Source organism: Pungitius pungitius, chromosome 14, assembly GCF_949316345.1.
Source record: "Pungitius pungitius chromosome 14, fPunPun2.1, whole genome shotgun sequence".
NCBI lineage: Eukaryota > Metazoa > Chordata > Actinopteri > Perciformes > Gasterosteidae > Pungitius > Pungitius pungitius.
Window position 1 is genome coordinate 10,751,728 of NC_084913.1, and position 26,961 is coordinate 10,778,688.

At 44.6% G+C, this 26,961-nt stretch overlaps 1 protein-coding gene across 1 annotated transcript in view; it reads left to right on the forward strand.

Annotated features, from left to right (window-relative positions):
• Positions 1-16,901: 16,901 nt before the first annotated feature.
• spred1 (sprouty related EVH1 domain containing 1) overlaps positions 16,902-26,961 on the forward strand; it is a 28,276-nt gene continuing 18,216 nt past the window's right edge. Inside the window, exon 1 of the mRNA XM_037486089.2 lies at positions 16,902-17,858. Coding sequence (XP_037341986.1) covers positions 17,827-17,858 — 32 coding nt within the window. The 5' untranslated portion in view covers positions 16,902-17,826. The remainder of the gene's footprint in view (positions 17,859-26,961) is intronic.

A 26,961-nucleotide genomic window follows, 5' to 3' on the forward strand; every position in this document is an offset into this window, starting at 1 on the left:
CTACCTGATCCCCCGCCCCCCCCCTTCTTCCCTCCGCCGGCCCCACATCTCCTGTTCCTAACATCAGTGGGGAGCGTGGCTAATTTACGAGCGTGGGCAATGCCAACATACTCTCTGAGGAGGGCCCGTTTTAACACCTCCAAATGCTGTAATGCCTCCCAGCTGACCTTAATTATAAAAGCATGTGCCTCCAGTGCCCCCCCCCCCCCCCCCCCCCACTCTATATACAAACCGCAAGGCCGGGGGTGTGAGCCAGTGCTCCTACCTGTAGAGAACAACACAGCAGCAGCCATCGCGGCAGCTCAATGTTAATAGTTGGATCCTGAGAGGAAATCAATAAAGCTATAAAGGGTGATATCACAGTGCGTCTGGGTCCCCCACGCACACATTCCCTCCACCTCCCTCCCTGCACTCTCCCTCACGACCTCCCTCAGTGGGACCTGTTTACGAGGGGGGTCTGGTGGCTGGCGGGAGCAACTGAAAGGTCAGTAGTATGAGGTTTTGATCCAGGGATGAGACGCCCTCCTCGGGAGCGTGGGGTAAACGGTGGAGTGGGACCCCTGACTCCTCTGGAGGAGAAGTGGATCTTTTACAGGGCTTAGAGCTGCTGTGTGTTGTCAAGGCAGCGACGCATTAGTGCGCGTGTAGGCCCATCGATGCCAGATGGTTACGATCAGAGGAGAATCCCAGGAGGAAAGATGCGGCCTTGCTAAACTGCTGATGAACCGGGGGAGATACTAAAAGGCCGACTCTCCCTGGTCTTCTGTCTGTATTGCAGATTTTTGCCCATAATATTGATATACGCACAGCACGGGGCTCTAGCATCATTGGGCTGATAAACTGCTCATACAATAGATAATCTTTTATGTACCTCCCGTGCACAGCACAAATATTATGACTATTAGTACATTAATTAACTCACTGGCCTGGGGGTCCTCTGCCCAGCCAAGGTTAAGAGCTTCTTTAATTAAAGATCAATACGCTTTTGCAGTATATTTCTACAGCACCAAAGGAGACACGGAGCTCTTTGCTGTCTACATGTCAGAATGAAATAGAACTTTCAAAGATATGGACAGACAGAGATTGTGAGAAGGTGCAAAATGAGAGCATTTGCAAGTATGGAAAGATGAGTGGAAATACTCTATGCCCACTGTACGCAAAGGCCGAAGTGATGTGTGAAAGATGTATTACCACCTATTTTATTGATTGAGTTATAATGCAAGTTCACCTTTCTGCTAATCTGAATCTTATCCCAAAAACATAACGGCATTATGATCTCAGCTAATTGGGGGCAACAACCTTTGTCCAATCTTCCAGTCGGGGTTACACAGATGCCTCTCTAAACATCACCTGCTAACACACCTCTGTACGCTCTGGGCGAAGGAGGTGAGCGCCAACGCTGATGGCTGAGACCAAGGCCCAGACCACTCTGTCAATCGTCCATCCAGATGTGCGCACCTTAGGATTCAGTCCTTGTTGGTAGAAGTAAAGATAGCGAGGCCCAAAGAGCCCACTTTCACGCTCACAGCTCCAACGTTCCCCAAGGATCACCGTAATCCTCCCCGGATTACGTTTGACAGGGCGGGCATCCTCGGACCCCCCCATGTCCGTTCAATGGTGCCGCCCGCGAAAGGTGGCTGCAGCCGAAACCCCCATAACCCCACAGCCAAACCAAGCCCCACCCTGCCTCCACCCAAAAGAAGCTCCAGAACGGGAACTTCTTTATTTTGTGTATTAATTTGCTAATATTTTTGCTTTTTTCCCTTCAAATTCCGCTTTAAATTAGTTAAGAGGCAAAGAAACATTTTCTTAGTTAACTTGTATATATATAGCCAATGCTTAACATGTTACATTAGATGTTGTACAGCAAATGTATCCAATAACAAACAATCCAAAGTAAGTGATGCCTGCAAAGAAAGTATTTTTAGTTTACATATAAATACCATACTGTAAATATGTCTAAACACTTAATTGATAATTGATTATTCACGGGCCCTTTTGCCAAATACACTATAGCTACCTCATGCGTTGTGCATGATAGGCATGTGGGAACCAAAGGATGATTCTGATTTCTTAGTCAGATTTATTTATTAGTACCCAGGGGGAATCCACACGCACACCAAAAAACACACACACAACCTCTCATGCATTTCCAGTGCTAGTCCACTGGAGATGTTACAGATCGGGACGCCTCTGTCATCAATGATCCTTCCTGGTCTCTCTGGGCCTGTTGTCCAGTTTCTCTCGCAAACCCTGCTTCCTCTCCCTCCAACCACTTTGCCACACGAGACTAAGACTGGTTATACAGTTAAACACCAGCAAATCCAGCACTGCCCTATGGGAAATTTGCTTCTAATCCCTAACTTATAGGCACAGAATCAAAGCCAAAAAGCCTAAGCAACAAATCTGATCCTCCCCCCTAACAATCTCGGCCCTCTTGGGAGGGCAGGGAGAAGCTCCACAGACAGGGCTGAGATGGATAAATACCTAAATGATGAGACAGTCTGGGGACAGGGGAGTAGTGTCTGGCTATGGCCGTTCACCTCCAATTTGGCATCCGCTCAATGAAAGGCAATTGGGCGGCAGCCCCCACACAGCAGCCAGTCCTTATTATTATATGTTGAAGTGTGGCTTGGGCAATGATTAATGACAGTGTCAGGGCGAAAACAAAGCACAGCGCAAGTTATCTCCAATCCACCTGCTCCCGTGGCCCGATTGGAAGAGAATGGAAAAGAGTGCGGGCGGCACATGGCTTGATAATAGAAAGGAGAAGAGAATGGGAAAAGGAGAATGAAGAGGGAACAAGGAAAGGGAACAGTGAGGGGGACTCACTGGCCGCAGCAAGGTGACAATGACTTCAAGAGACACACACATAATGTACATACAGGAATGTACAAAGACCAAAGCCAAAGTCTGTGCTACACATTTCATCTCAGAACAAAAATAATTCCTAAAAAACCCTACAGGGATTTTTCTTTGCCTCTATAAACCAACCAAATGCCAACTCGCAGGTAGTTTCCATGTGAGGTGTGAACATGCAGCTTGTGGCTCGCCCCGGTGATTGATTTGACAGACAGAGTGGACTTTCATGGCGTCTGTGTTTGTTACATCCAGGCCCACTGTCCCCTGCTGTATTGGTGTTGACATTTATGAGACATGTTGGGGGGGGGGGGGGGACTGCTAGAACTCACTAATGAGAGAGCCGAGGCTGAAAGCGGGTGGCGCAGCTTGACACTGCCATCCAGGGGCCACTCTGGGGAATGCGGCTAAGGGACGTCGGGCAATTACCACGTTTACACTTCTCTGACTGTGTGCTAAGGTGCACTGCTTGCAGATTATCAGAGAAACTGTACCTAAGGAATGTAGTAAAGGAACCATTGACTTCTGATGTATTCTGTACAGAGGGCAAGTGACTCAGCAGTTACTCCATCGGGCATGCGGCCTCTCGGGTTTGCGTACGTGTTTGTGTGTGCGATCTGCCTTGATTGTGATGGTAAGTTTGTGTGTATTACAAAATTCCAAATTCAATATTTTTGTGTTAGTATTGATATATTGCTCATCTTTCACATGTTATCTCCATCAGATGACAATGCATCCTCAGTGGCAGCTGACACTTAAAATATCTCAACAGATTGTGAAATGACCAGCTTCAACTTGAAAGTGAAATCAACTCCAAATAAGGAATAGATGGAAAACAGGGATTTCAGGCCCATTTTCTGTTTTCACAATCGTCAAACGCTGCTGAAAAAAAAAAAGAAATAAAGTCTCATTTTGACCCATGCAAGGACCCAGAGACTGAGAACCAGGAAATGAAAAGTGCAACACCCCTCCCCACCATGGCTTCACTAATAAATGTCTCTGCACTTTTCATAGAACGCCTTGCTGGAGGAACAAAATACACCGGGGCCATTCGGTGTCTGATATTCCCTCTGAAGAGATTTACCAAGAAAAATAAAGTGTTAAGAAAGATGAAGACAATTTGACCAAAAGAGCTTTTATGCAGAACCTTCAAAGGTCCGACATCAGTATTCATTTTCCGAGTAAAACCTGTGAGACAAAACTCATAACAATGTAACTGCAGCTCCAAGTGATCAATCCAAGTGATTCAATACTTGGGCTTTGGGTATTAGCATGTATTAATATAATAAGCTGTATGCCTCCCTGTGTGGAAGGGAATTATTTCATTAGAAAGGCAACGTCAGAATTATTTGTTTATTGTTTCAAGATATACACATTATCACCAATACCTATCTGACCATATTGAGTCAGAAGCAGGCCAATATCCGTTATTATTATATCTCTAATTTAAAATGGAAGTATGGGCTTTAATACAAGAAGTAAGGAAGTAATGGAGCACAGATGAGGCTGTCTTTAAGGTCAGAGGTCATCCACCAATACCGTAAAACATAGCAGTAGTAATAAATACATGCGTGTCAGATTTAGATGGGTTCCCAAACATAACGTAACCATGTCTCGTTCATGCAGCCCTTAGATGTCCCTGTGCTTCACTTAGCATTTACAATAATGTGGACTTTTCTGGCCTTTGCACCACCAGGATCAGACAGAAAAGGCGTTGACCCGAGCCGCAGCAAGCAGCCCTCACATAAAGGCTCGACATTTCTGAACATCAACACTACTGTTATTTCTCTGTAAACAACTTGTCAATCATTTCCATTAAAAATATTTTGTCATTTTTTTTCTCGAACACTTGTTTTGAGACTTCTCCGACTGTATGCTTTATTTGACAGTTCCAATCATGTAACCCTGCATCTTTCAGCCTCAGATGCGTCTACTCTGTGTAGTTTTCCCATAGCAGGGTAATCTGTGGAGGGAGAAGTAGTGTTTTTTTAATGAGAAGCCATGGTCTCCTCGTCTTCATAACAGCTCTTGTCTGTCTGCAGCGCAGTGCGCAGCGTGCCACGCTGAAACGTGGTCGGTCTATGTGGGATTGCCGGGGCCTCTTTGAAGTACCGAGCCGCGGCTGTTTCCTTTGTGTGTAACAACGCAAAAAAATCAAACCTAAAACCAAAACACCCCTAAGAATACCTAAAAGGGGTACAATATAAAGTGCCATATGTATATGATGCTTTTCACATCTCTTTTTTTGTGTGTTTCATCCCCTCCCCTCCGCCGTGATTATGCATGTCTTCTGTGAAGAGCTGCACTGCGTCGGGAGAGCCCCTTGAATGGAAACTGTGAGGTACAGAGAGAGCACATTAAAATCCTCTAAAGCTTTCAAACGAACAACCTAGGGACAAAACATGAATTCCTTGTAGTGCTGCAGCTCAGACAAGCTCACATTTAGCACTGGCTGCCATCTCAGACAGTGGGTCCAGTGGGATGTGTAGCTATGTGTTTATCAGAAGATGAACTTCCTCTTGTAATATGGTGTGCCCCCCCTCACCCCATCTCCTCCCCCTCCTCCCCCCCCCCCCCCCCCCGCCCCTTTTCCTTCCTTTCCTCTTAGACTGCAGTTGAAGGTGAAGCACCCGAGTTCAGAGAGCGAGAGGATCAGCCGGCGCCTGACTGACACAGAGCAGTGCACTCTGGGAGCTCAGGGTTTTGTCCCTGTGTAGACGCCGCGGCAGGCTTACATTTGTGAGAATGTTTAATGCTTTAATGTAAGGTTCATATGAGCGTGGCCTACATAGTATCTGGGTCTGGGAACTGCAGAATTTCATATTGATAACTTATGATTGTATTTCTCCAAATATTTTCACAAGGAATTAAATAATTCACAATAAAACTAGTAAGAGCGACTAAAATATGATAGCATCAATCCCTTGCAATTATAAGTTGATGTATAATATTATACTATTATACTAGCATTGTGAATGTATAAATGGATTTTTTTATTATCTGTATTTATTGTCATTCTTTTTCCTTAAAGTCAAGATTAAATAAAAAATGTATTTTTATCCCATATAATAACACCAGTCGTATTACACATATGTTTAACAATATGAGCAAAAGAAATTTCAAAACAAAATCAATTTCTATTTCAAAATTCCCTCTTGTGAAACAAAATATTGCGTGTAATTAAATAAGCATCCACCAACCAATTGTTGACCAACAATGTCATCATATCAATCAATCTGCAACTTTTTAGCAATCCAATTTAAAAGCCAATGATTTGGTTTGAATCCCTCTTGTAACTGCACACCACTAAAATAGTGTGTTTCACTGGGGAATACTCCCAGGAGCTACAGACACTATCTCCTGTTTCACCGGGACCTTTTAAAGTTCTCTTCCTTCCACTGTGCACGAGAATGTCACAGCATCTGTATTGGTGTGCTTTAAGAGGCTTTTACTCATTGAATCTGTATTTACTCCCACATATCGGATAAGTAAGTTGGCTAAGTGATAACACATCATAGAATAACAGGTGCAACAAGTATGTACTATACATAAAACCTCATTTGAAATGCATAGCTCACACACAGTTACAGTCTAATGCAACCAGGGTTATTGCTTCTCTCAATTTCTTATTTAATCACCCAACAAGTAAAGCATATCATCTCTACGTCAACAAGCAAAATGTTCTAATCACAGAACAATATTGTATCTGAATATTCTTTAAAATTAAGACTAACCAACAGTGCAATCAAGTCCAGAGACAATGGCGCTCTCTAGTGGCCAGTTTGCATCACAGCCAGAGAGTTACTATGTTATATAACATAACATAAGTATATTATAAAACAGTGGGGGACACAAAAATCTCTGGTACAACGAAGTTCAGACACTTCAGAAGTGTTTTAACTTCTGACACGCGACTTCATTTTGAGCTGGTTGATTAGTGGGGTCTTAATGAACCAATGAATGATGGTGCCGAGTAGTGGGACTCCTTAAATGCCCAACTGCAAGTCCATTGACCATCCGAGGGATTCCCCTCAACATCTTTACATGCAAATGACAATAAAAGTAACCCGGCATAGAGGTCCAGATTACAATGGCTGCTAGATCGTAGGCACCAGAAATCTCTGACACATAAAGGTCTCAGAGAAGATGAAGAGCAAATCAAATTAAGCCAGATTTTGCTTTTTTGGAATTAATTACGGTATTTCATGACAAACGTTTTCACCCCTAAAACCAAATGACTGGTTCAGAGCAATATTTGACAGCTGTGTGGACCCTGTGTGTCTGACCAGTATATTAGTATGTCAAATGCAGGGGTCAAATTCCTCCAAAGGGATCCAAAAAAAACTTAGGGATAATATATAAATAGGGATAAAATATAATATATATATAAACAGAGAGCCTGTTAAATCTGGATTACAGTTACTAAACATGAAAGAGGACCGGCGGCATTTAAAAGTATTTTCTTCACCTCCTCTAAATAGTTCACCTGGTTATATTAATGACGGGTTACTCGTGTTGCTCATCGGCCTCACGCGACACCAAAGACATCATCTAAAAAAGAGTTTCAGACTCACTCATCAAGGAGCAAAAAAAGGAAACTTCGGAAGCTGTTACCAGGAACTCGTTTGGCATAACACTGATACCAGATGTTGATGCGATGGACAAATGTTTTGCCGAGTAGTGCCACAAACTGACAGTTGATGGTGTGTAGCCACAGTTCGTGTTTGTGTGTGTGTGTGTGTGTGTGTGTGTGTGTGTGTGTGTGTGTGTGTGTGTGTGTGTGTGTGTGTGTGTGTGTGTGTGTGTGTGTGTGTGATTGCACGTATGAATATCTGGGATGCGCGAGGCTGTGTTGCCTGCCGAAGTGGTGTGTTAAATGACAGTGACACTCATCCCTTCATGGTGACAGAATGAACGCATCACTGTGATCAAAGCACTGAGACACGCCTTGAGGAGACAGGATACGTGCTATAGGTTGGGGGTTTGGTATCCTTAAAACAATTCAGATAAAGTTATTTCTCACCATCTATAAACATGTGTCTGTCTCAGATAAGGTCATCTCGTTGCATGCAGCATCTTTCTTATATGTATTTGTTTATCGCAACTTTGTTTTGACAGCCCTGCATATAAACGCAGTTGCACTAGAAAAATACTCAAATGAAGTATCATTTGTTAAATGTTACAATTCATAGACTATGCTTTCATACTAACAAAAGAATATACTGTATATCAGACATCAAAAAGGCAACTAAAATAATAAGAACATACTAAAAAGGTACAACCATCATGCAAAAGTCAAACAGAAAAGCTTTCTTCTTGATTCGATAAAAAAAGAATTAAAAATAATTAACTCAATCAGTGGAATCAACAAATACAGATAAATAAGTAAAGAAACAGCATCACATAAAACCCAGTCTTAAAAGAGATGCGGCTTCCGCAGTATATCACAATAATCATATATTTCTCCTACAATACCTCAAGATATCCGCCCTGAGAATGTTAGAGGCAACAGTAAGTTGACTCATACACATATAAGACATTTTCAAAAGGATGACGTCTGGTGTGTGCACTTGTGTACACAGGTGTTGTGAAATAAACTTATTTACCATTATCAACAATAATCATAACGTTGGTGAAGTTGTACGTTGTATCAGAGCCAATTTGCTTTTTAACTGCAGGAGGTGCCCTCAATCTGTCAGCCCTCAAAAGCAAGCTTGCAGGCATAAAAGTTAAGGTTAAATTAGGATACTGTCCATGCTGAAGAGATAACCGAACGTTGATGACCTGGTTTTGTCTTGTGTCAATAAATGTGTCGTATTTTTCCAAACCAGAAAAAAAACAGTGATGTAATAAATCAGGTGAATAGATACCACTGGTGCTTTGAGCAGCCTAGTTCCTTGAACAGCTCACCATCAGCCACAAGGGGGCGCTGACCTCACCTCGGTCACAAAACTGTCAGCTGTGTGTTGCTTCTTTGGGAGATGGATGCTTGTGCTTGAGTCCTGTTTCACACTTGAATATATGTCCAATAAGGCACTTCAATTCCATAACAATTTAAAGACAATCTGATGAGTGAAAGTTATACTTATACCACTGTTTTACAATGTATTGCAGCATTCAGGTCTCGGCGTGACCGCTCTCTGGTCTCTGGTATGACCTCGTGTCTTTTTGAGCGAAGAGCTTGATTAAAACCGCATGGAGGTGCGTAAACATGATTTTTGTGCATGATTGCCATCATTTACTGCTTTCAGCCACTAGATGGCCGTGTGCACCAAAGAAAACCCCTGACAGTGAGAGCGGTTCAAATTTCACCTAGCAACAGGGCTGCTGCTGCTTGTTCATTCGCAAACCTACATGGTTCCACGTGACGCTCCTTCCACTTTCGCATGTACAAAACAATCCATCACGCAAGTGCACGCAAGCGCACCGGCTCACGCACGCGCGGTGTCTGTGGGCCGATTCGTCGCGCGCCTTGCTCCTCTGCGAACGACGGTCAGCGCGGATGAACGGTGGGAGTCTGCATATGTACACAATAAACAATGGAATTTAAACAAGCAGACGTCCTTACGGACGAGCAGAACAGGCAGCAGTGCCCGGGGGGGGGGGGGGGGGGAGAAGTGGTGTCCATGTGACACCAGAGCTCTGCCATGCAGCCCAGTGCCGCTGTCAGGCCACATAAAGCCGTGTTCGGCGTGAATGGAGGCGCTTTGGTTTGGCTCTCGGGTCCCCGGTCAGAGTCAATGCAGCGGCCTCTAATAGTAGAATTACTCCCACCCCTTCGGCTCCCTCTTTCCTCCATTCACCAGTCCGTTCTGTATTCTCCGATAGTTCCCCCCCCCCCACCCCACCTCATGCTCCCCATTACAAATAAACTTACAGACCCATTTTATTTGCTCCATTTGAGAAAACAGTCCAGAGATCCTGTACCGCTGGAGGAAAGAGGGAAAAAAGCAGAGCAAAAATCAATTGGCTCTGCAAAGCCTCGAGACTGCCATGCAGCGAATTGGCTCTGAATGACGCCTCTATGAGGACTGTTTTGTGCTGTAGTTCCTATTTTTTTAAGAAAAAAAGAGGAAGACTTTAAGATAACTTCGGGGGATTTAGAGTCACAAACTATTCTCTTACTCTTTCTAATATCCCCTCAAGAGAGTTTGGACTGTAAGCAATGGTTTTGTGCTATTGTCTGTCCAAACGTACATTTCCCAAGCTTGTGGTTTTTACGTAAACTTAAAACTGTTGTCTTAAGTCCACTCCATTATTTGGACAAATCCATCCACGCACCTTTCCATGCATTTTGGCTCACAGAGAAGCGAACTTAATCATGATAGTCATATTTGTCAGGACCCCGAAAGGACAAACCCGCGGTAGGAAACACACTGATTACTGCCGATCAATTAAGAAAGCTGGTTTTCCGGTCTGCGCGGGTGCTGGCGGGTGACAGACGTATAAACCAAAGAGGCCAACTTCCCCCATGCTTCCCTGGCTCTTTAATTAACTCTTTGATCTGAGTGCTACGCAGTGAGCCCAGGCCAGAGGCCTTTTTTGAGGGCCACACAGAGAAGGGATAGGATTTCTTATACAACAGAACACAGCGGGAAATGGGAAAAATGCTGCAATGCTCTTGTATGGCTCTGAAGGAAAGTTTAGATTCTGATTGGGGAAGGGTGTAAATCCAGGACAATTTTGAAGTATATATTACAATTGTTTCCACGGCAAAATCTGCCTTCCCGTTTGAATCCCAAGTCTGAACTTTGGCTAACATTAACATCAACACTTCGTCAGAAGCTGTGTGTCAAGGACTGGACCGTCAGTGGGGTGTATTTAGATTTCAGAAGGGTTGAAGTGAAGGGACAGTCGATCTGGCAGGATTTGAGAGCCAGTAAGCTCACTTTGTTGGTTGGAATTTGCAGCGCCGTGGAACGATTTAATAACAATGCGTGAAGCAATGAAAATTACACAGCTCCCGCTCGAAGGGAAAAATTAATTGCTCTCAGGTTGCACTCGAGAGAAGTTTGTTCATTCAAGCATGTGTTTGCACACACACACACACACACACACACACGTATGCACACAGACACGGAGGTTCACGAGCAGAACCATGACTGGATGTGTGTGTGTGTGTGTGTGACCCTGCAGCCCTCCTGTGCTGTTCAGTGGAGAGAAGAATAGGGCCTGGGCCACATTCCAGCCCTGCCTCCCTGGGCGAGAGACAGTATTCAGCATTCCTCTGCCTGCCTATCAGGCCAGGTGCATTCCAGAACACACACTCAGACAAACAACACACCATTCAGAAAACAGGTTTATGCTCTATCACAAATGCAAAATGTGGAGGCCCGTGGGTTCCCATGTATGGTAACACAACACAGCATATGTGTGGTGCACTTTCATCTATTACCTCACGAGCGCCGAGCCAACCGCATCAATCTGTGGGGGGGGGACACACATGGAGTACACACTGCACAAACTCTCTGCACAAACACACACACACACACACACACACACATACTTCCTCGCTCACAGGAACACCAGCAGGCTTAAATCAAGACAAACCAGCATTGTCTGAGTGTGCGGCGCTCCTTGTCACGCTGCTACATAACGTGAAAAGATGTTCTGTGCCTCTCTCATTCTCGTGTGATTCAGTCATTCTTAATGCATGGAGTTTGGTGTTTGGAGGAGGCCGAGCTATTTAAAGAGCAGGGGTTGAACACACGGTGAACATACAGCCAGCCTCTTTTTGAAGTTCACACTGCCATGCACTATGAGTCACACATGACAGTGCAGACGGGGGTGGAGTGACTGTGTGTGTGTGTGTGTGTGCGCGCCAATCCCCCATCCGGGGTTCTCTCTTTTCATATATCAGGAGATTCGCTTCGGTCATTTCTCTCTTTAGTCTCGAAGAATTAAAGAATTAAACCGAATATGCCTGGTTTTGTCCGAGTGCAGAGACGAGAGGCATTATGGTGGCGGGATAAAAGCGGTGACCGAGAGAGATAAAGTGTCGACGTTGTGGCAGCATGTGAGGGGGGGGTGGGGGGGGGGGAGAAGGGGATGCTCGCCTCGTGAAAACACGCTTTAAATCCGCAGCCTCTGTCCAATGTAGAAGCGCAACAAGCACAGAACAAACGCGCCATTCAGAGTTTAACGCGCTGCCTCCCTTCCACACCATTCCACCGTCGGATGGAATGGTGCTATTTGACGGGCACGGGACTAGACCATTACCCTTCGGCATGCCTCCCTCGCCGTTACGCTTACTTCCCCCTTATCCTCGCATTCCCCATCGCTAACCGTATCCTCGTTTTTTTTTCTTCTTCTTCTTCTTTTTCTTCTTCTCCTTCCTAGCCTCTCATCCGTCGCCCCCCTCCCCTTTCTTCCCCTTTACATCCCGTTTCATGTCTGCTAGTAACGCGAGCCAATTCCCGCCCTTCTCTCCCCCTACACACACACACACACACACACACCTCCCTCAGCCCACTTGTCACCCATTTCCATGTGGCGACTCTTCATCAGTGAAGTGCCTTCCTGGCCCGACTACCCCCACCCCACCTACTCACTCCGCCACTCTCTGAATGGATGCAGCATTAAAGAGAAGGGGAGGAGGGGGAGGAGGAGATGGGGGGGGGGCGTCCTTCCTCCCTTCCTCCTGCCGGCGCCACCCCTTTGGATGTCGCGCAAGTGGTATGTTCCACAGCGAAGCCTGCAGAAATTGAGAGAGCACATTGTTTGTAAACTAACATTGCAGGGGTCACTTCCTGACTCGCGTGTCCGCTCCCTAAACCCTGCGTTGATCCGTTATGCACCCCCCCCCCTTTCCACCTTCCACCCCCCCCCCCCTTCTCCTCCTCCCTGTGTGTCCATCCATTGGCCATGTAGCCTAGGGCTTTTGGACAAATCCCGTTCTTCCCCTTTTGTGTAGGAAAGCTTCAACATCTGAAAACAATCAAATAATCTGGGTACAATGCATCTCTTCATGAAGGGGTGCTGGTGGCTCCCAGATGAGCGGGAGGATTAAGTGGAGAAGGCCACGGGGGGAGAGAAACAGAGGGATGGGCATGGGGGCTGTATATGACGCTGAGGAAGGGGGCAATTTATTGTTACTAGACTTTCAGAGCAAAATATATGTATGCGTGAAGGTATTGTTGCATAATGGGATGTTTTGGGAACAGGGACAACATCAGACGTTCCAAGAGTCAGGGTGATGTCTGACTCAGATCTGAGTCATTGATTCCTTCTTATTTTTACCCCTTGTCATTTGACCAGGAATCCGATCAAATATTACATAGTTTCAGTATTACGGCCAAAAGCTGTTTTTATTTATTGCATTTGCACAATAAATGGATCTATGCACACAATTCACACAAAATAGTATTTTATTTTTGGGAATTTCTGAGATTCCAAAATGCAAAACAATGCCTGTGTTTTTACTCAATTAGATATTCTAAAACAATCAGGACTGAACTCTTAAAAATGACCACATTAAAGCCTTTATTTCATATTTGCAGTTAGTTGCCATACTATTGCTGGTTCTGCTTGCCTTTTCCAGCTTTGATCAAATGCTAATGTAACACATTTTGTTTCGCACTTCTTTGGTATACAGAAAAAGTTACACACAAGCAGGCACATGCCAGACCACGTGCACAACTTCTCCCGCGTCTCTCATGCTCTTCCTACTCATCCCCATAATAATGGTAAATAGTCATCTGTAACTTCCCCTCCAACGTATTCATTAATCCCCTCCATCCTGTGAGGCTGGATCATGATTACAGGGAAGCTGACTGAAGCCGCCCAAATAAACACCCCTCAGGCGGCAACAAAGGCCTGTCCACCTCACCCTAAACACAGCCTCCCCAGCTAGATCAGGTTTCAGTCAAGCCCACGCACAACATGCAAACAATAGGAAGTTAGAGAGTGTTAAGTGCTGAAGAAGCTAACTGCGGCTGAAACCTAGTTTCCTATTTTTGTAGTTGAGACATTAGCGACGGGTACAAATTAAGTGGCGGGCAGGTCTTGACAAACAGCTGTAAAAAAAAAGCACAGTTTTAAACTTAACGACAAATTTAAAGGTAAATGAAATAGATTTGTTTTGATATAATGACAGCTCTATAACAAACAAAAAAATTTGCTGTAAAGCAGAGTGCTCCACTTTTGGATTCAGTTTGGCGCATCTGCTCAAAATACATGCTGACATTTTATAGCAATTTAAACAACTTAAACAGATGTGGTCCTCTCAAGGGCCGTGCAGCCACGATGACACAAGCACCACCCTTGTGCATGGTCATAAGACCACTTTACTGCTCTTGTTATCCACATTCATCTCCCATCTTCGACTATTTTGAAACACAATCTTGAAAAAGTAAAAGAAAAAAAAAACATGCACTCATGCACGCTGCTTAAATTGCTTGACAGATTTCATAACCATTTTCTGAGGCCAAAAAAGCGACACAGCTCAAATGTTTCATCTTTGGTTGCATTCTGGTCATGCGTGCACACACAGATAGAGAGACGGAGTGCAGAGTCAAACATGCCTGAAGGCCCTCTCACTTCCATCCCCTGTAGCCACTACACCTTTTCTACCCCCCACCCTACAATTAGTGCGCCTAAAAGTCATAGACTTCCGAGGCCAGGCCCACACTAATCATAGGTATGCATTGTTGTGTTCCGCTGCGAGGGTTTTAAAAATCAGCACCTCTTAGTAAAGCCACACCTCTTGGCCTAAAACCTTGTTGTCCGAGGGGTAAATGGACAATGAAGAGAAGCACTTTCTACAAGAGTGTTTTTAAGAATGAGGAAGAAACTTTTTTTTTGCACCGGAAAAAATTGAAGTCCACACCAATCATGAAAATGTACAATAGCATAAATATGTTGACAAAAAGGAGGGAGGTAAAACATATATAGAGCGGAAGATCCAGAGAATAGGTTATTTACAACGAGCTGTCATAAGCCATCTCTGGTCTTTCCCACTGCCATGCCCTGGGGTCTCTGGAGGCTGTATGGCTGCGAATACACAGACTGAATTTCCTTTCTATATTTGCTACACAAAGAGAGGCCTTCACTTCTCCCCTCTTGTGACCAGAGGCTCCCTGTGCTGCTAGCTGGTGATCACATCACCTGTGTGTTCAGCTCGTCATCTGATTTGCGTTATCACGGCCCGAGCAGTGAATCTCCCCTGCTGTGTTCAGCACTATCTGTGGGGAATATCCTGTTTTGGAAGATATCTCATACCTCGTTCTCATGGCAACGGGTTTGTTTGTGAGTTTTTGATTTATTAGATCAGGTTAATATTCACTCGAATAAGCATAAGTGAACCGCTCTAAACCTACAGGTTGAAACACACTACTTAGGGATCATGTCAACATTACAGCTCTAATTTACAAGTTTCAACTGATATATTAAGCCAGAAATCAAAGATCTAAGTCCATATGTGGAATAACAAGCCAAATCCAAGCAATAGCAGAGTAGGTTTGTGGAATGAGTTTAAGTAATGAGGTTATATTTGACCCTATCAGACCCTTATCTGCAAATAAGTGCAAAAGTGATGTTCCATTCTGGACCCAGGTGAACGTGGATTGTGTTGAGCTGACAGCCTCTATGCTGCGGTTGTTTGTTGGATATACGGGAATGTTAGCTTGTTTACCATTCTAAAAAGAATTGTGACAACCCTGACTGCACTTAGTGAGGGAAGTCAAGGGATGCTTCTGTTAGCTGAACATCCTGTTGCCTTATTTAAGTACAGTACAGTGTATTCAATGTGTGAAAAACACAGGAAATGCACACTTCACATCCACTTTTGTGAGAGGAGAAAGAAGGCTGACTTTCTGAACTCTGAATACTCCAAAGGATACAAGCATGCTACTGGCAATATTCATGGTCATTGCTTTTTCTGCTCCATTTGAAACAAGGGACACTTTATTTGAACTTGATCAAGACAACAGTAACCAATTCTAAAAGGAAGAGGCGAGGACAAGTGGCCACATTTAGAAGGTCTTCTGTAACTTCATATGCAATATACAATTTTTCAGAAATGTAGAATGCTTTCTAAAAAGTGCACATAGCATATAAGACATCTGTTTGAACCCCAAGAGAGAATTCCCCTTTGCTCTCAGGCATCCATCAGGATAGCAGAACACACCTCTGGCATGAAAATCTAATAAAAGATTACAGGAAGTGCATAATGTGTGTCAGGGTTGCACATGTGGGGGTCTTGAATGAATTTACAAAGCTACAGAAGGATGTTTATATGGCTGCAACATAAGGCTGTGGCACAAGCTGTATGAAAGCCAGAGAAACACAAAGAAACTTCTCACACAACATGCTGTCACTATGACAACCAGGCAGAATCATTTAGCCTGATCTCTTGCCATTCCACACAGCACAAAAATCCACTAGCATTTAAGTATTACGCAACCAGGCCACCGATTCGCTCTGCAAGGCTTTTAACACATTTGCAAATAAGATTCATAGGTGCATAGGCGGCAAGGGTCTTTCTGATTGCCTTTGAGGGTGTTTTATTTTGGAAGGTTCCCCAGCTGACTGGAGAGTTTGGGCTCCAAGGCTTGGTCATTTTAAGTATATAACAACCCCTGTTTATGTCAAGTAGCTGAGGCTAATATATACCTCACTTTTATTTACCTTAACAGGTTATCACATTACTAAAACGACACCTCACTGGAATTTGTGAAAGACCTTCCCATCTCTTTTGGCGCTGCATTTATGTGTTATATATGTATTATGCTCAATCAAAAATAAGATAAACGACCATGATAAGATAGCAGTGTTGTTTCGAGAGAAAGGGATCTAATGTAATTCCACGTGCTGCAGCAGTCCTCGTGCATTTAAAGCATTCCGCCACAATTTCCCAAATGCAGATTTTCACAAATCGTTCGGGGGCGGTCGATCGTGGTTGCGCTGCTTAATGAACGAAAACAACAGAAATTGTTAATGGGAGAGTCTGTGTCCGAGTCCTGCTTCCAGATTATTTTCTACTTTGCGTGCTATCACACGGACGCTTCCCTCTTGTATCAATGCGTGATTGAAGGGGAAACTTCTTTTGGGAAGTGCAGGGACTACTTTAGGTCAACTTTTGAGAGAAACGCTCCTAATTCACCGCACAGGGCTTCGGGGCACTCTGCATAGCACTCCATAAGTTAGTGTTTGGCGAAACGGAACAAACCGTGTGCTTCTTGGGCGTTTTTTATTGCAAGAGTTGTATGTTTTTACTACGTCGCGGAAGGATCTAATTTTCTCACGCGAGGGTCGACTCATCCGCCCAGTTTTCCGATGTTTCATTCCCCCCCGAGTTGAAAATGGAGTTCGATTAAAGCAGATGTCCACCAACTTCTCAAGGAAATTTCAAGTCTACACGTATTTACTCAACGCACCAGAATCAATATTGAAAACAGTTGAACCATTTTGTTGGGGCTTTGGATGCCTTTACTGCAAATGACTCGGACACGTTGACGGAGCAACGCTCCACGGCGCTTTTTCAAGTGTTGTCCTGGACCTGAAGTTGGCGAATGGATGCTCGACAGCCAGCCATAAATAACCTGCCAAACCTTACAGCCTGCCACCATTTCTACATTCTCTGAGGATCTATTCACCTTTTCGCAAAGCGGGGACCTGTTTTTTTTGTCTTCTTTTTTTTTTTTGGCTTGTTGAGGACGATGATGCCGATGGCCCATTTGTTGTGGTCGGATTTTACTTCCAGGGAGGATAAAATGAATCAACGGTTGTCATTCCTGGCGATTTAACGTTACTCCCCAGGCAGCGAAGCTAACGTTAAGCTAGCTCCTCCGCTTGGTGCTCCCGAGGACGCTTACTTAGGCATGCCCCATCGCACACCGTCTACTTACTATCCGGACTAGCGGTAATTTCTATATGTGAGGGGAAAATGGTGATATTTGTGGTATTTTATCCCGCCGTCACTGCGCCGTCGATGCTATTGCTAGGATTTGGATCCCCGTGAGGAAAAAAATGAGTGAAGATTCAACAAATCCAAACAACGAGTGAGTACACCGTCTTATATACATGCCTCTCCATTGACATGTACAAACACAACAGCTGTATCGATAAGTACTCGCGGATCTCGGGGTATTCAGACACGCTCTGCTCGGGGAGCTTTGCACTACCAGTTCCCGGTGACATTTCTCGCCGAGGGACGCTGATATTTCATCACCTCACTTTATTAATATCAACAATGTCAAGCTCCGATGTATCGTCTTTACGTTTTGACAGTTCTTTTCGCTAATAGAAAGCCGCGTTATGGGTTGCAGTGGAAGTAAAGAGCACATAAGTAAAAAAAATAATAATCGCATTCTTAATCATTTGTAACGTTATATTATATTTTAACTAACCGACAGGGTGGTGAGGATTCATATCAGGCCAAAGCGTGAATGTAACGTTATGTATGTTAATGGCTGCCTACACATCATTTATTTAGCAGGAAAGTCGTGAACACCGAGGACATTTGGCGTTACTTTATCCATAGGCAGTGTATGAGGGACCACTCGATATAAATATAATACATATGTACACTACGATAATCCGGTCGAAATATGATTTGTCTGCCCGGTAGACCGTGGTGTGAAAGCGTTACATTGACAAAGATGTGCATGTGACTGCTGTCCGCCATGATTCTGGAACAAACTCATTGATTAAAACCGTGCGGATCACGTTTCCTATTTCAGTCCAGACTCCCTTTGATAAAATCCTTCGAGTCGTTTGCGCCAATGTCAACGCTGGAAATCTGTAGATGCCATTTTTTTCTCAATCACACTCATTTACATATCACAATCTCCATTCATAAAAAAACGCTTTAAAAGGGCGTCACGTTCACACTCGAGCGCTCTGAACGCACGTCGATCGATTGTAATCAGCGCGCGCAGTGTTTTCGTGCCCGTCGCGTCCGTTTCAGGTCGCGTTTCGCTATTGTTTTAATGGGCTGATCCCTTGTGTGCGCTTGTTGACAGCCAGTGAGAAATATCTGCTCCGGGAGGTGCTGCGGTCACATGATCTCCTCCATTCATAAAGTACCTGCCTGCCCATTCACAGCACTGTATGCCGTTTCGCATTGCACCGACGATCACACAATGATCCCATTCCCCGTGCAATGCGCAACACACACACACTCTCTCTCTCTCTCACACACACACACCAGCGCACATTTATGAGCCCTTTTTAAGAAAATGTGTTTGGGTTTAACCGACGTTTCGTCATTATCTCCGAATATTTTCTCTGAGAAATGGGTTTGTCACAGAGGAAGTCGAATGGCCCCCTTTTTTTTTACAGCTATTTTTATAGTGCTATGGTTTAGTGTTGGAAACACCCATGTATTTACCCCATTCCATCTCTCTGTGGCCTAAATTACATTCATTGATTTAATGCAACGAGGCTTTGTCCTTGAACTACACTTCTGGATTTTACGTAACATATGCCATGGAGGTCTGTCATCAAATAGATTCCAATTCAACCAGTCATTACGGGGGAACTACATATTGTTCTATGGAACATTCACTGAGATTCTTTGTTTTTGTTCCTGCTTTTGCCTGATGCTAGTGGGAAGGGAGGTGTCTTCTGAAAAGATGTTCTTTCATTCTGCAAACCTCTATTGTAATAAATTACATTTCAGAATTAGCTGGGACTCACAACAATAACCCCAGGGACTTCTCGAGGCCCACAAGCGCTGCTTTGGGAACTACTGCTATGGGCTACAGATCATACGGGGTGTGCAAGATACAGTCCATGCTGGGTTTGTTCCACGCTGCATGATGGCAGGAGCTAAGATGGCGAAGTGATCCAAACATCGTTGCTATGATTCCACCACCTTTGTAGCTCTTGTATGATTCATAGAAGCAGAGTGAAGTGAATACAGAGCGCTGCCTGAGACATTTATTTTAGCTGAAGAGAGTCTGTGTATTTTTTCTAATGACTCCCCTATTAAAAAACTCATATTTGTGTTGTTTTCTATAATCAGTTAGTATAATAGTTATTACAGTTCCAGGTTTTGTTTCTTCTCCCATTGATAAGATGCATTTAGATATATGGTTAGTGGCCTGCTTAATCCTAAAAAATATAGATTTCTATCTTTTCTCGACTTTACAGAAATAGTATAAATCATGTTTAAACATATATCTTAGATTTTTCCTCACTATGCAAACACAGCATAGGGAAACGTGTCTGTTCTCCTTGCAGTGCAAAAATGTATTCTCCAAAATGTGCGACGAGATGGTCCCGAAGTGGTTTGGTCTGACTGATGGGCGGTGAGCCGAGCCGGTGTACACACAGCACACCCTTTGCTGAGAACAAGTTACTTGGCCTTGGTACAGATATGTTCACAAGGCTGAAATGACAAAGGGTGTGTGTGTCCGTGTGTGCGTGCGTGCGTGTGTGTGTGTGAACAATGATCATGCCTGAGCGGTTCCCCTGAAGTATGCGCAAGCAGTCTCTTTGTTGAATGTCGCGGTTATCTTAAATATGTATCTCAACCAAGGCAATAGCCCGTGAGGTCAACTGTGCGTTTTTTTACTTTCTGCGATGTCCTCTTATACTCCTTTTTATAAATGGGAATAGTCTCTTATTACACATTTCAGGTTTCTGAAACAGGTTACAGTAGCATACAAATTGTCATTAATCCGTGATATAGGAAAACCCCAAAGGCTGATGATTTCAGGGCCTTGGGGCTGCTTTTGCTGAGGTGAATCAAACGACCCCTTCATCCATTTGTCGTCGGTGAGGGTCAGTTGTGTAGGCTATGGCCTCGTTGTTTTCGACTCCTGCAGGTCTGTGGCATTGTCTGTCGCCAGTCAGGTGATTCCTCTCTCTCTCTCTCTCTCTCTCTCTCTGTCTGTCTGTGTCCTCTTCCTATCTGCGTGACTGATTTGGCAGCCCAGCGTTTCATCTGCCAATGTGGGTGTCTTGATCTTATCACCTGAGTTTTGCACCCCCGTTCCTGTTGCAAAGCTTTCCCAATGCATTCCTCCGAAAACAACCCCCATCGTGTCCCGAAACGACAAAGGGAGGCAGCTACCTCAGCTGTTAGGGCGAGCACTTTATGGCCTGGGTAATTGCCTATATCCTGTGGCCCTTATGTTAAACTAGATCATTTCCTGGTCCCTTTTATTCAATCTTTTTTTTTTATAGTCTGCATTATTTGGGGTCGTTTCCAGTTGTTGGATGCGACCTCCATGAACAAGCTGCTTTACCAATTGGCCTAGTCTTAACTAAAGACGTATCTAACCTTTGACAGAGTCCGCTGAGCCAAACACGTCTTTGGTTTTGCTTCTGTATTCTTTTGGGGAAGTGTTGCCTGTGACAACGGTGGTTAACGGAGACTAGCAATGTGTTATAAGACATTTACGCATACGGGCACTTCGTTTTACTTCACTAATCGATAGCGCCGCTATATAAACTCGTGTTCACGTTCAATATCTTTCCGTTTCACCGTATTTACGTAAGGGTTGAAAGTTGAACAATCCCCAAAGTTTATTTGCGTATAGAATATTTACGCCCCAGTGCCTGCTGGTTCCACTAGAAGCTGTCGTATTGTTTGTGTGATTGTTGACAATGATCCTCTGTATAACCAGAGGGCTTGGACTGTCTGTAACTGAGACAAGCCAACAAACTGAACAGGCCTTGTATAGATGTGGACTGTTCCATTCCCATGGCCAGATTTAGGTCCGGATTCTGGGTATTTTAAACCCCAGCCACTTCCCCCTTATAATTTTCATTTCCTCTTCAAGTATTTAAGGAGCGAGCATAAACTTCAGTGAATGTTAGCAGTGTATTTAGAGCATATTTCAATCAAAAAAACGTTCATATTAAGACAAAGACCTGGTGTGGATATGTGACCGTCACTAAAAACCTTTCTTTTGTGTCTCACCATCCTGATAGTGGGGCTTGTCTCCCTTTCCTTTGTAGAGCCGGGCCTCTGATGTTCACCGACCATATCCTGATGCCCCCAAGAAGTGCTTTTAGCACTAAGTGTCTGAATTGTGGATATTGTTTTCAGTTGTGCTGCATGCGGGAGCATGAAGACGGGGCCTTGTTGTGAGCTCTTTGCTGCAGCTGGGCTGAGATGGTTTTTTCCTGCGAGGCCACAGACTTGAAAAGGCCACAGATGTAAATCCTAAACCTTGTGTCTTTGATTGGGTTTTCAAACACTTTGAAAACAGGAAGTTTTCTAGAGTTTTGTGTGTGTGCGCGCAACCGTGCACACATGTTTATTCCTTTGGAACATTTACCGTGTGTGTGTGTGTGTGTGTTTCTGGGAGAGATAGGCCTCTGTCCAACATGAGGAAATCTAAGTAATCGCAGCTTTGGGGTTTCAAGTGTTATTGAGAAGTTTTTAAATCAAATCAAAATTTGCGGCCTGTTAGACACGTCTGTCTTTTTTTCTCCACAGCAACTTTTGATCAGATTTAGGCTATATTTAGAATATGGAACACGCTGTTATTGTCTGGTGGGAGCGTTTTCTTGACTCTTCCAAATCTTTGGAGGCATAGCTTGAATGGAAAACTGATTGAATGTGAATCTCATTGATGTCCCAGCAGGACTAATAGCTTGGTTTCTGTTCCGATAATAATGTCACACTATACCCGATAGCAGGGCATGCTGTGATAGTTTACAACTTGTCAGAGCAGTTTCTCTTCACATCCATGGGCCATCATCATGATTTGGCGGTTTATCCTTCTCTGAGATACATTCATGGTTTCTCCCACAGCTGGACGCCTCCCCCCTCGGTTTCAGAGTAACTGGGACTACTCTTACATCAAAGAAGACCGGAGACGAAGCAGTTGAAAGTTTGCGGTCGAGCCCCCCCCCTGTCCCCCGCCCCTCCCCCCCTCCTGGCCCCCTGTCCCCCACCCTCACTTTTTGGTAATGGCCAACGCAAGGTTTTAATTTTCCAAATGCTTGCGGTTCAAATTAAGATCATCTCAATATGTGGCTTTGATGGATGTTTGCGAATAGTTTGTTGGCATTTGATACACATATGGGGAGTCTTGTGATTTATAGTGCCACGCTGCAGCGGCACCTAGAACATTGTTGTTGGGGTTGCAGGCCCAATCCAGTAATGGAGGGGTTGGTTAGAAAATCAATGTTAGAAACGCCGTCTGACTGAGCGGTCTTGACATTCATTTGCTGTTTAAGGTCTATCTTTGGTTTAGGCCACAGGCTAATTTGACCCACTAACTGCCGTCTGTGACGGATGCTACCAGACGTGACTGTGATCAGTTACTTTGCCGTCTTATTAGGTGGTATTTCGGTGAAAGGATGGTGGTGAATTTGAATTGTAGAATCATTGTGTGGTGCAGCAGCAGCAGCAAAGTAGGCTTGCTCTGTTTTTTAGTTTTTTCTTTGCCTGAGTCAGTTGGTAGCTTAGCTGAATGTTCTTGTGAGGGGGATGACTCACCAGCAGCCTGAGGTGTTGAGATGAGATGGGGCAAATTTCTCTTTCACTTCTCTTTCTATAGCCGGCGTATTGGTTTTCACTGCAGCTAATGGAGCAGGCTTGTGTCAGGCTGCCTGTTTGTTTTTCTGTGGCCATTGTCCCATTATTAGCTGTGCGTTTTTTATTAATGGCTAACCGACAGCCCCTTCTAAAGTGAGTTGTTCCTGCCTCGTGTCATAATTTGCACTGCATCCATGTTGGGTCACGCCGGTGTTTGTTTTGAGTGTGTCCGTGCCCTTGAGTTTGCCACTGGTTGTTTAGGGGATTTGAACCGTGGCTAATTGGCCAGCTAGTTGGCACCATTCAGATTAGATGCACTGCTGGAATCGACAGTGGAGTCCCAGATTGCATATTATTTATTTCTTCAATGAGGCTTGAGCGCAGGGAAAGGAAACTGTGCCACTGTATCCTCTTACAGCTTTAGCTCCAAGTTGCCATTTCTTTTCTCTGGGTGTTTGTTTGTGGTTGATTACATTTAGATGAATTCCTGACTGTTTTCCTATTTTTCCGCTACATTACACTTGGACTACACCTTTGGCCAAGTTAATCTAGATTGAATACAACAAGAATTCTCCTTCTCCTTTCATAAGTTTTCCTAAAAACGTAATAAGTTAAGTTGCATGTTTTCTCTTAAGACAACATCTGTTGGAGATAGCGGCATGTTAACATATGAATAGATATTGAGTCCCACCCAGTATAGTTTTTCAAGCAATCTTCCATTGCAGCCTCTACTTTTTCTAGGGATTGCTTTCCTTTTGGAGGATAATCTTAAAAAATCGGCTTGGGATAAGTAGCTTGTGTTTATTTTCCCGATGATATTTTAATGATTTCCCCCCCACCCACCGCCCCTTTCCCTCAAAAGTCCGACAAACCAAAGTAGTCTAGTAGAGCTTGACCAAGCTTGACAGTCACCCTCCGGTTTTGATACAGGGGAGAGATGGGGAGGAAAAGCGACGACGGAAAAAAAGAGGTGGGGGGCTATTTTCCCCCTTTCTGATGCTAATGAAAGGAGGAATGGTTTTCCAGCTTTTAGCTTGCAGAGTGTGTCTCCCCTGCAGCATGCTCCGCTGCCTGGACATTGTGGGAGGACAAAACTCCAGGCCCGGGATCCAATAACGTGAAATTTCAGCAGAGAAGCGGCCATTGTGTGGAGAGAGGCAGCCGGGAAGGGGTTGGGTAAAGGGGGGGGGGGCGGAGGAGGAAGGGGAGGGTGACTTGGCGAGCACCCAGGGCTCAGGCCACATCCTTTCTCTCTCCTCTCTTTCCGCACTCCTCCTCTTTCCCTTATTCTCCCCCTCCTATCTTCCTTTCACTGCCCCCGCGCCCCCCCCCCCCCCCCGTCCCACACCGCCTCATACTGCTGCTCTCCCCTGCCCTCCAACCGTCCCCTCTGGGGTGGGAAGCCCAAGGCTGAGACCACAGCAAAGCATGATGGCATTGGCCGGAGCAGCAGACAAACGGCCACTTTGTCAACTTGGGAAATAGTTGTCCCAGGATCCCCCTGCTCCACCACACGCTGGAGCAGGCCAGCCCAGCCTGCACGTGCTTCCCCATCACGCATCCTTTCCTCTATTCCTTAATTCACTTCAATTGGAATCGAATTAAAGTGGGTTGGTGTGTTTGCACTCGCTTGAAATGAGCTTCGATATTTGTAACCTACATTTAATCAGGATTTCTATACACGTGCGTACGTTTACCATATTGTGCAAAAGCCTCTGCACGTCCTATTTGTGGATAGAAAAGGCCCTATTCAAATGTGGCCGGGAGCCGCAGACTGTCCCCCCGCGCCTGCACCCGTCCACGGCCTCATCCTCTTCTTCCTCCTCTTCTCCCGACAGTCCTCCGTCCCACACTCACCCCTCCCCTTGTTTTTCTCTCCTGCTTTCGGTCGGAAATGAAGTCGGTCATCCAGCAGAATAACTTGGAATAATTTGAAATGGGGGGGCTTCTTTCTGTCTATCCACCCCCCTTCAGCCCCCCTCTCCTCCCCTGGCCAGCTGATCTGCTTCCGCTCTCAATTGTGTGACCAGTCGACTGTGTGCTCCCAGCAAGGGGCGTGGAGGCCCGCCTTTGTCTCCACCACCCCACTCTGAAGTGTGTGTGTTTGTGTGTGTGTGTGAAAGAGAGAGGGAGATATGCAGCAGGCTGCTCTCAAACATCTTTTTGGGCCCGATTAGTGCTCTTACCTGAAAAAAGGAAATATTTTTAGATGAGGGGGAGAATGCAGAATGTGTTTTTTTATTGCACTGCTTTAAAGATTTAGTGAAATCAATCTGGTACAGTTGTTTGTTGTTGGTTGCGCTGAACTGCTGGCCTGCAAGTGTCGATTGACCTTTTCACCACAGTGAAAATTAGTCTATGGGACATCTCATATTCCTTGAATGAGATTCATATGGGTGTTTTAAGTTAGATTGAAAAGTGTGCATATACACTGTCCAACTTCCTCTCTGGGCCTGGCCCCCCTCCCTGTGAGTGTCATAGTTGCTGGCATGTGTGTGATGGTAGGTCTGAAGGGTCAGGCCTTGGTCATTGTGCCCTGGTCATGGCTGAGCGACACCACCGCCTGCCTTCTGTTCACCCCAGGGACCCCTGCATGAGTGACAGCCCCTCCTGCACCCATCACTCGCATCCTTTATTGGGGGCCATAGAGGGGTACAACGACAGCAGTATTTCCCTCTTTTACTGCCTGTTATACTGCTGGAAACTTCATTTTTTCCCCCTGCTGTGGCAGGGTTCTCGTGTAAGGTTAAGCACTACTTCTGCGGTGCTGTTATGAGGTGTAACCACAAAGGGTGCTGCTGGGAGTTTGCAAAGGGGGAGGTTAGTAGTAGCCTCCCAAGACCAGTTACTCCTTAAGCTCAATGGCAGCACGTGAGGGAAACCGACAATTGTTAGAGGAGTACATTTAGTTTGATAAGAGAGTCAGAATATTGGTAATTTGATCAATTCTGTGTCCGTTATTGTGCGGCACCACTATCTGTTATTCCCTCACGTTTAACCCACGGAGTAGTCGTTGTTTTTTGTAATTGAAAGAAATTAGCTAATTTTTCAGTTAATTCATTGAATGGCAGAAAAATTACTTTGCGATGTTTGAAAATGTCCTTGTCTTTATGAAGATTAAAACTTGCAGTGTGGTCCACTTTTGTTTACACTGTGATTGACAAAGCTGATGTAAACAGACTGGCAGGGAATCAACCTTTAAACATTCAGCTACGGCTTGAGTCTTTCCGGAAGTAAACAAAAATGTTATCGCATTAATCTCCGTCAAAATAATTGCATGGATTAATACATTAATTTGGACGGCCTTTATAATTTTACAAACTTGTCTTTGTCCAAGGACAGAAAAACATTTCTATTCTGTTAAATATAAATGTCCAAGGGTTGTTGGACGAAGGGCATGGAATTTTCAGTAGTTGGGGATTAACAAATCATCATGTTTTCTACATTGTCCTTCCTTATCGGAGGCGATTGAAAATAAGGACCTCTGAGTAAACTTTCATTTACATGAAATAACTGATTTGATTTTGGGTCACATCGGGCTAGCAAAAACCAGTCGTTAACTCAAAACGACATAGTTATTTATAAGGAACATTATAATTAGCATTGTTTGAAAGACAAACTGTTGCTTATTTAGACATCCAGCTGTTTGTTTCAGTCGGGTC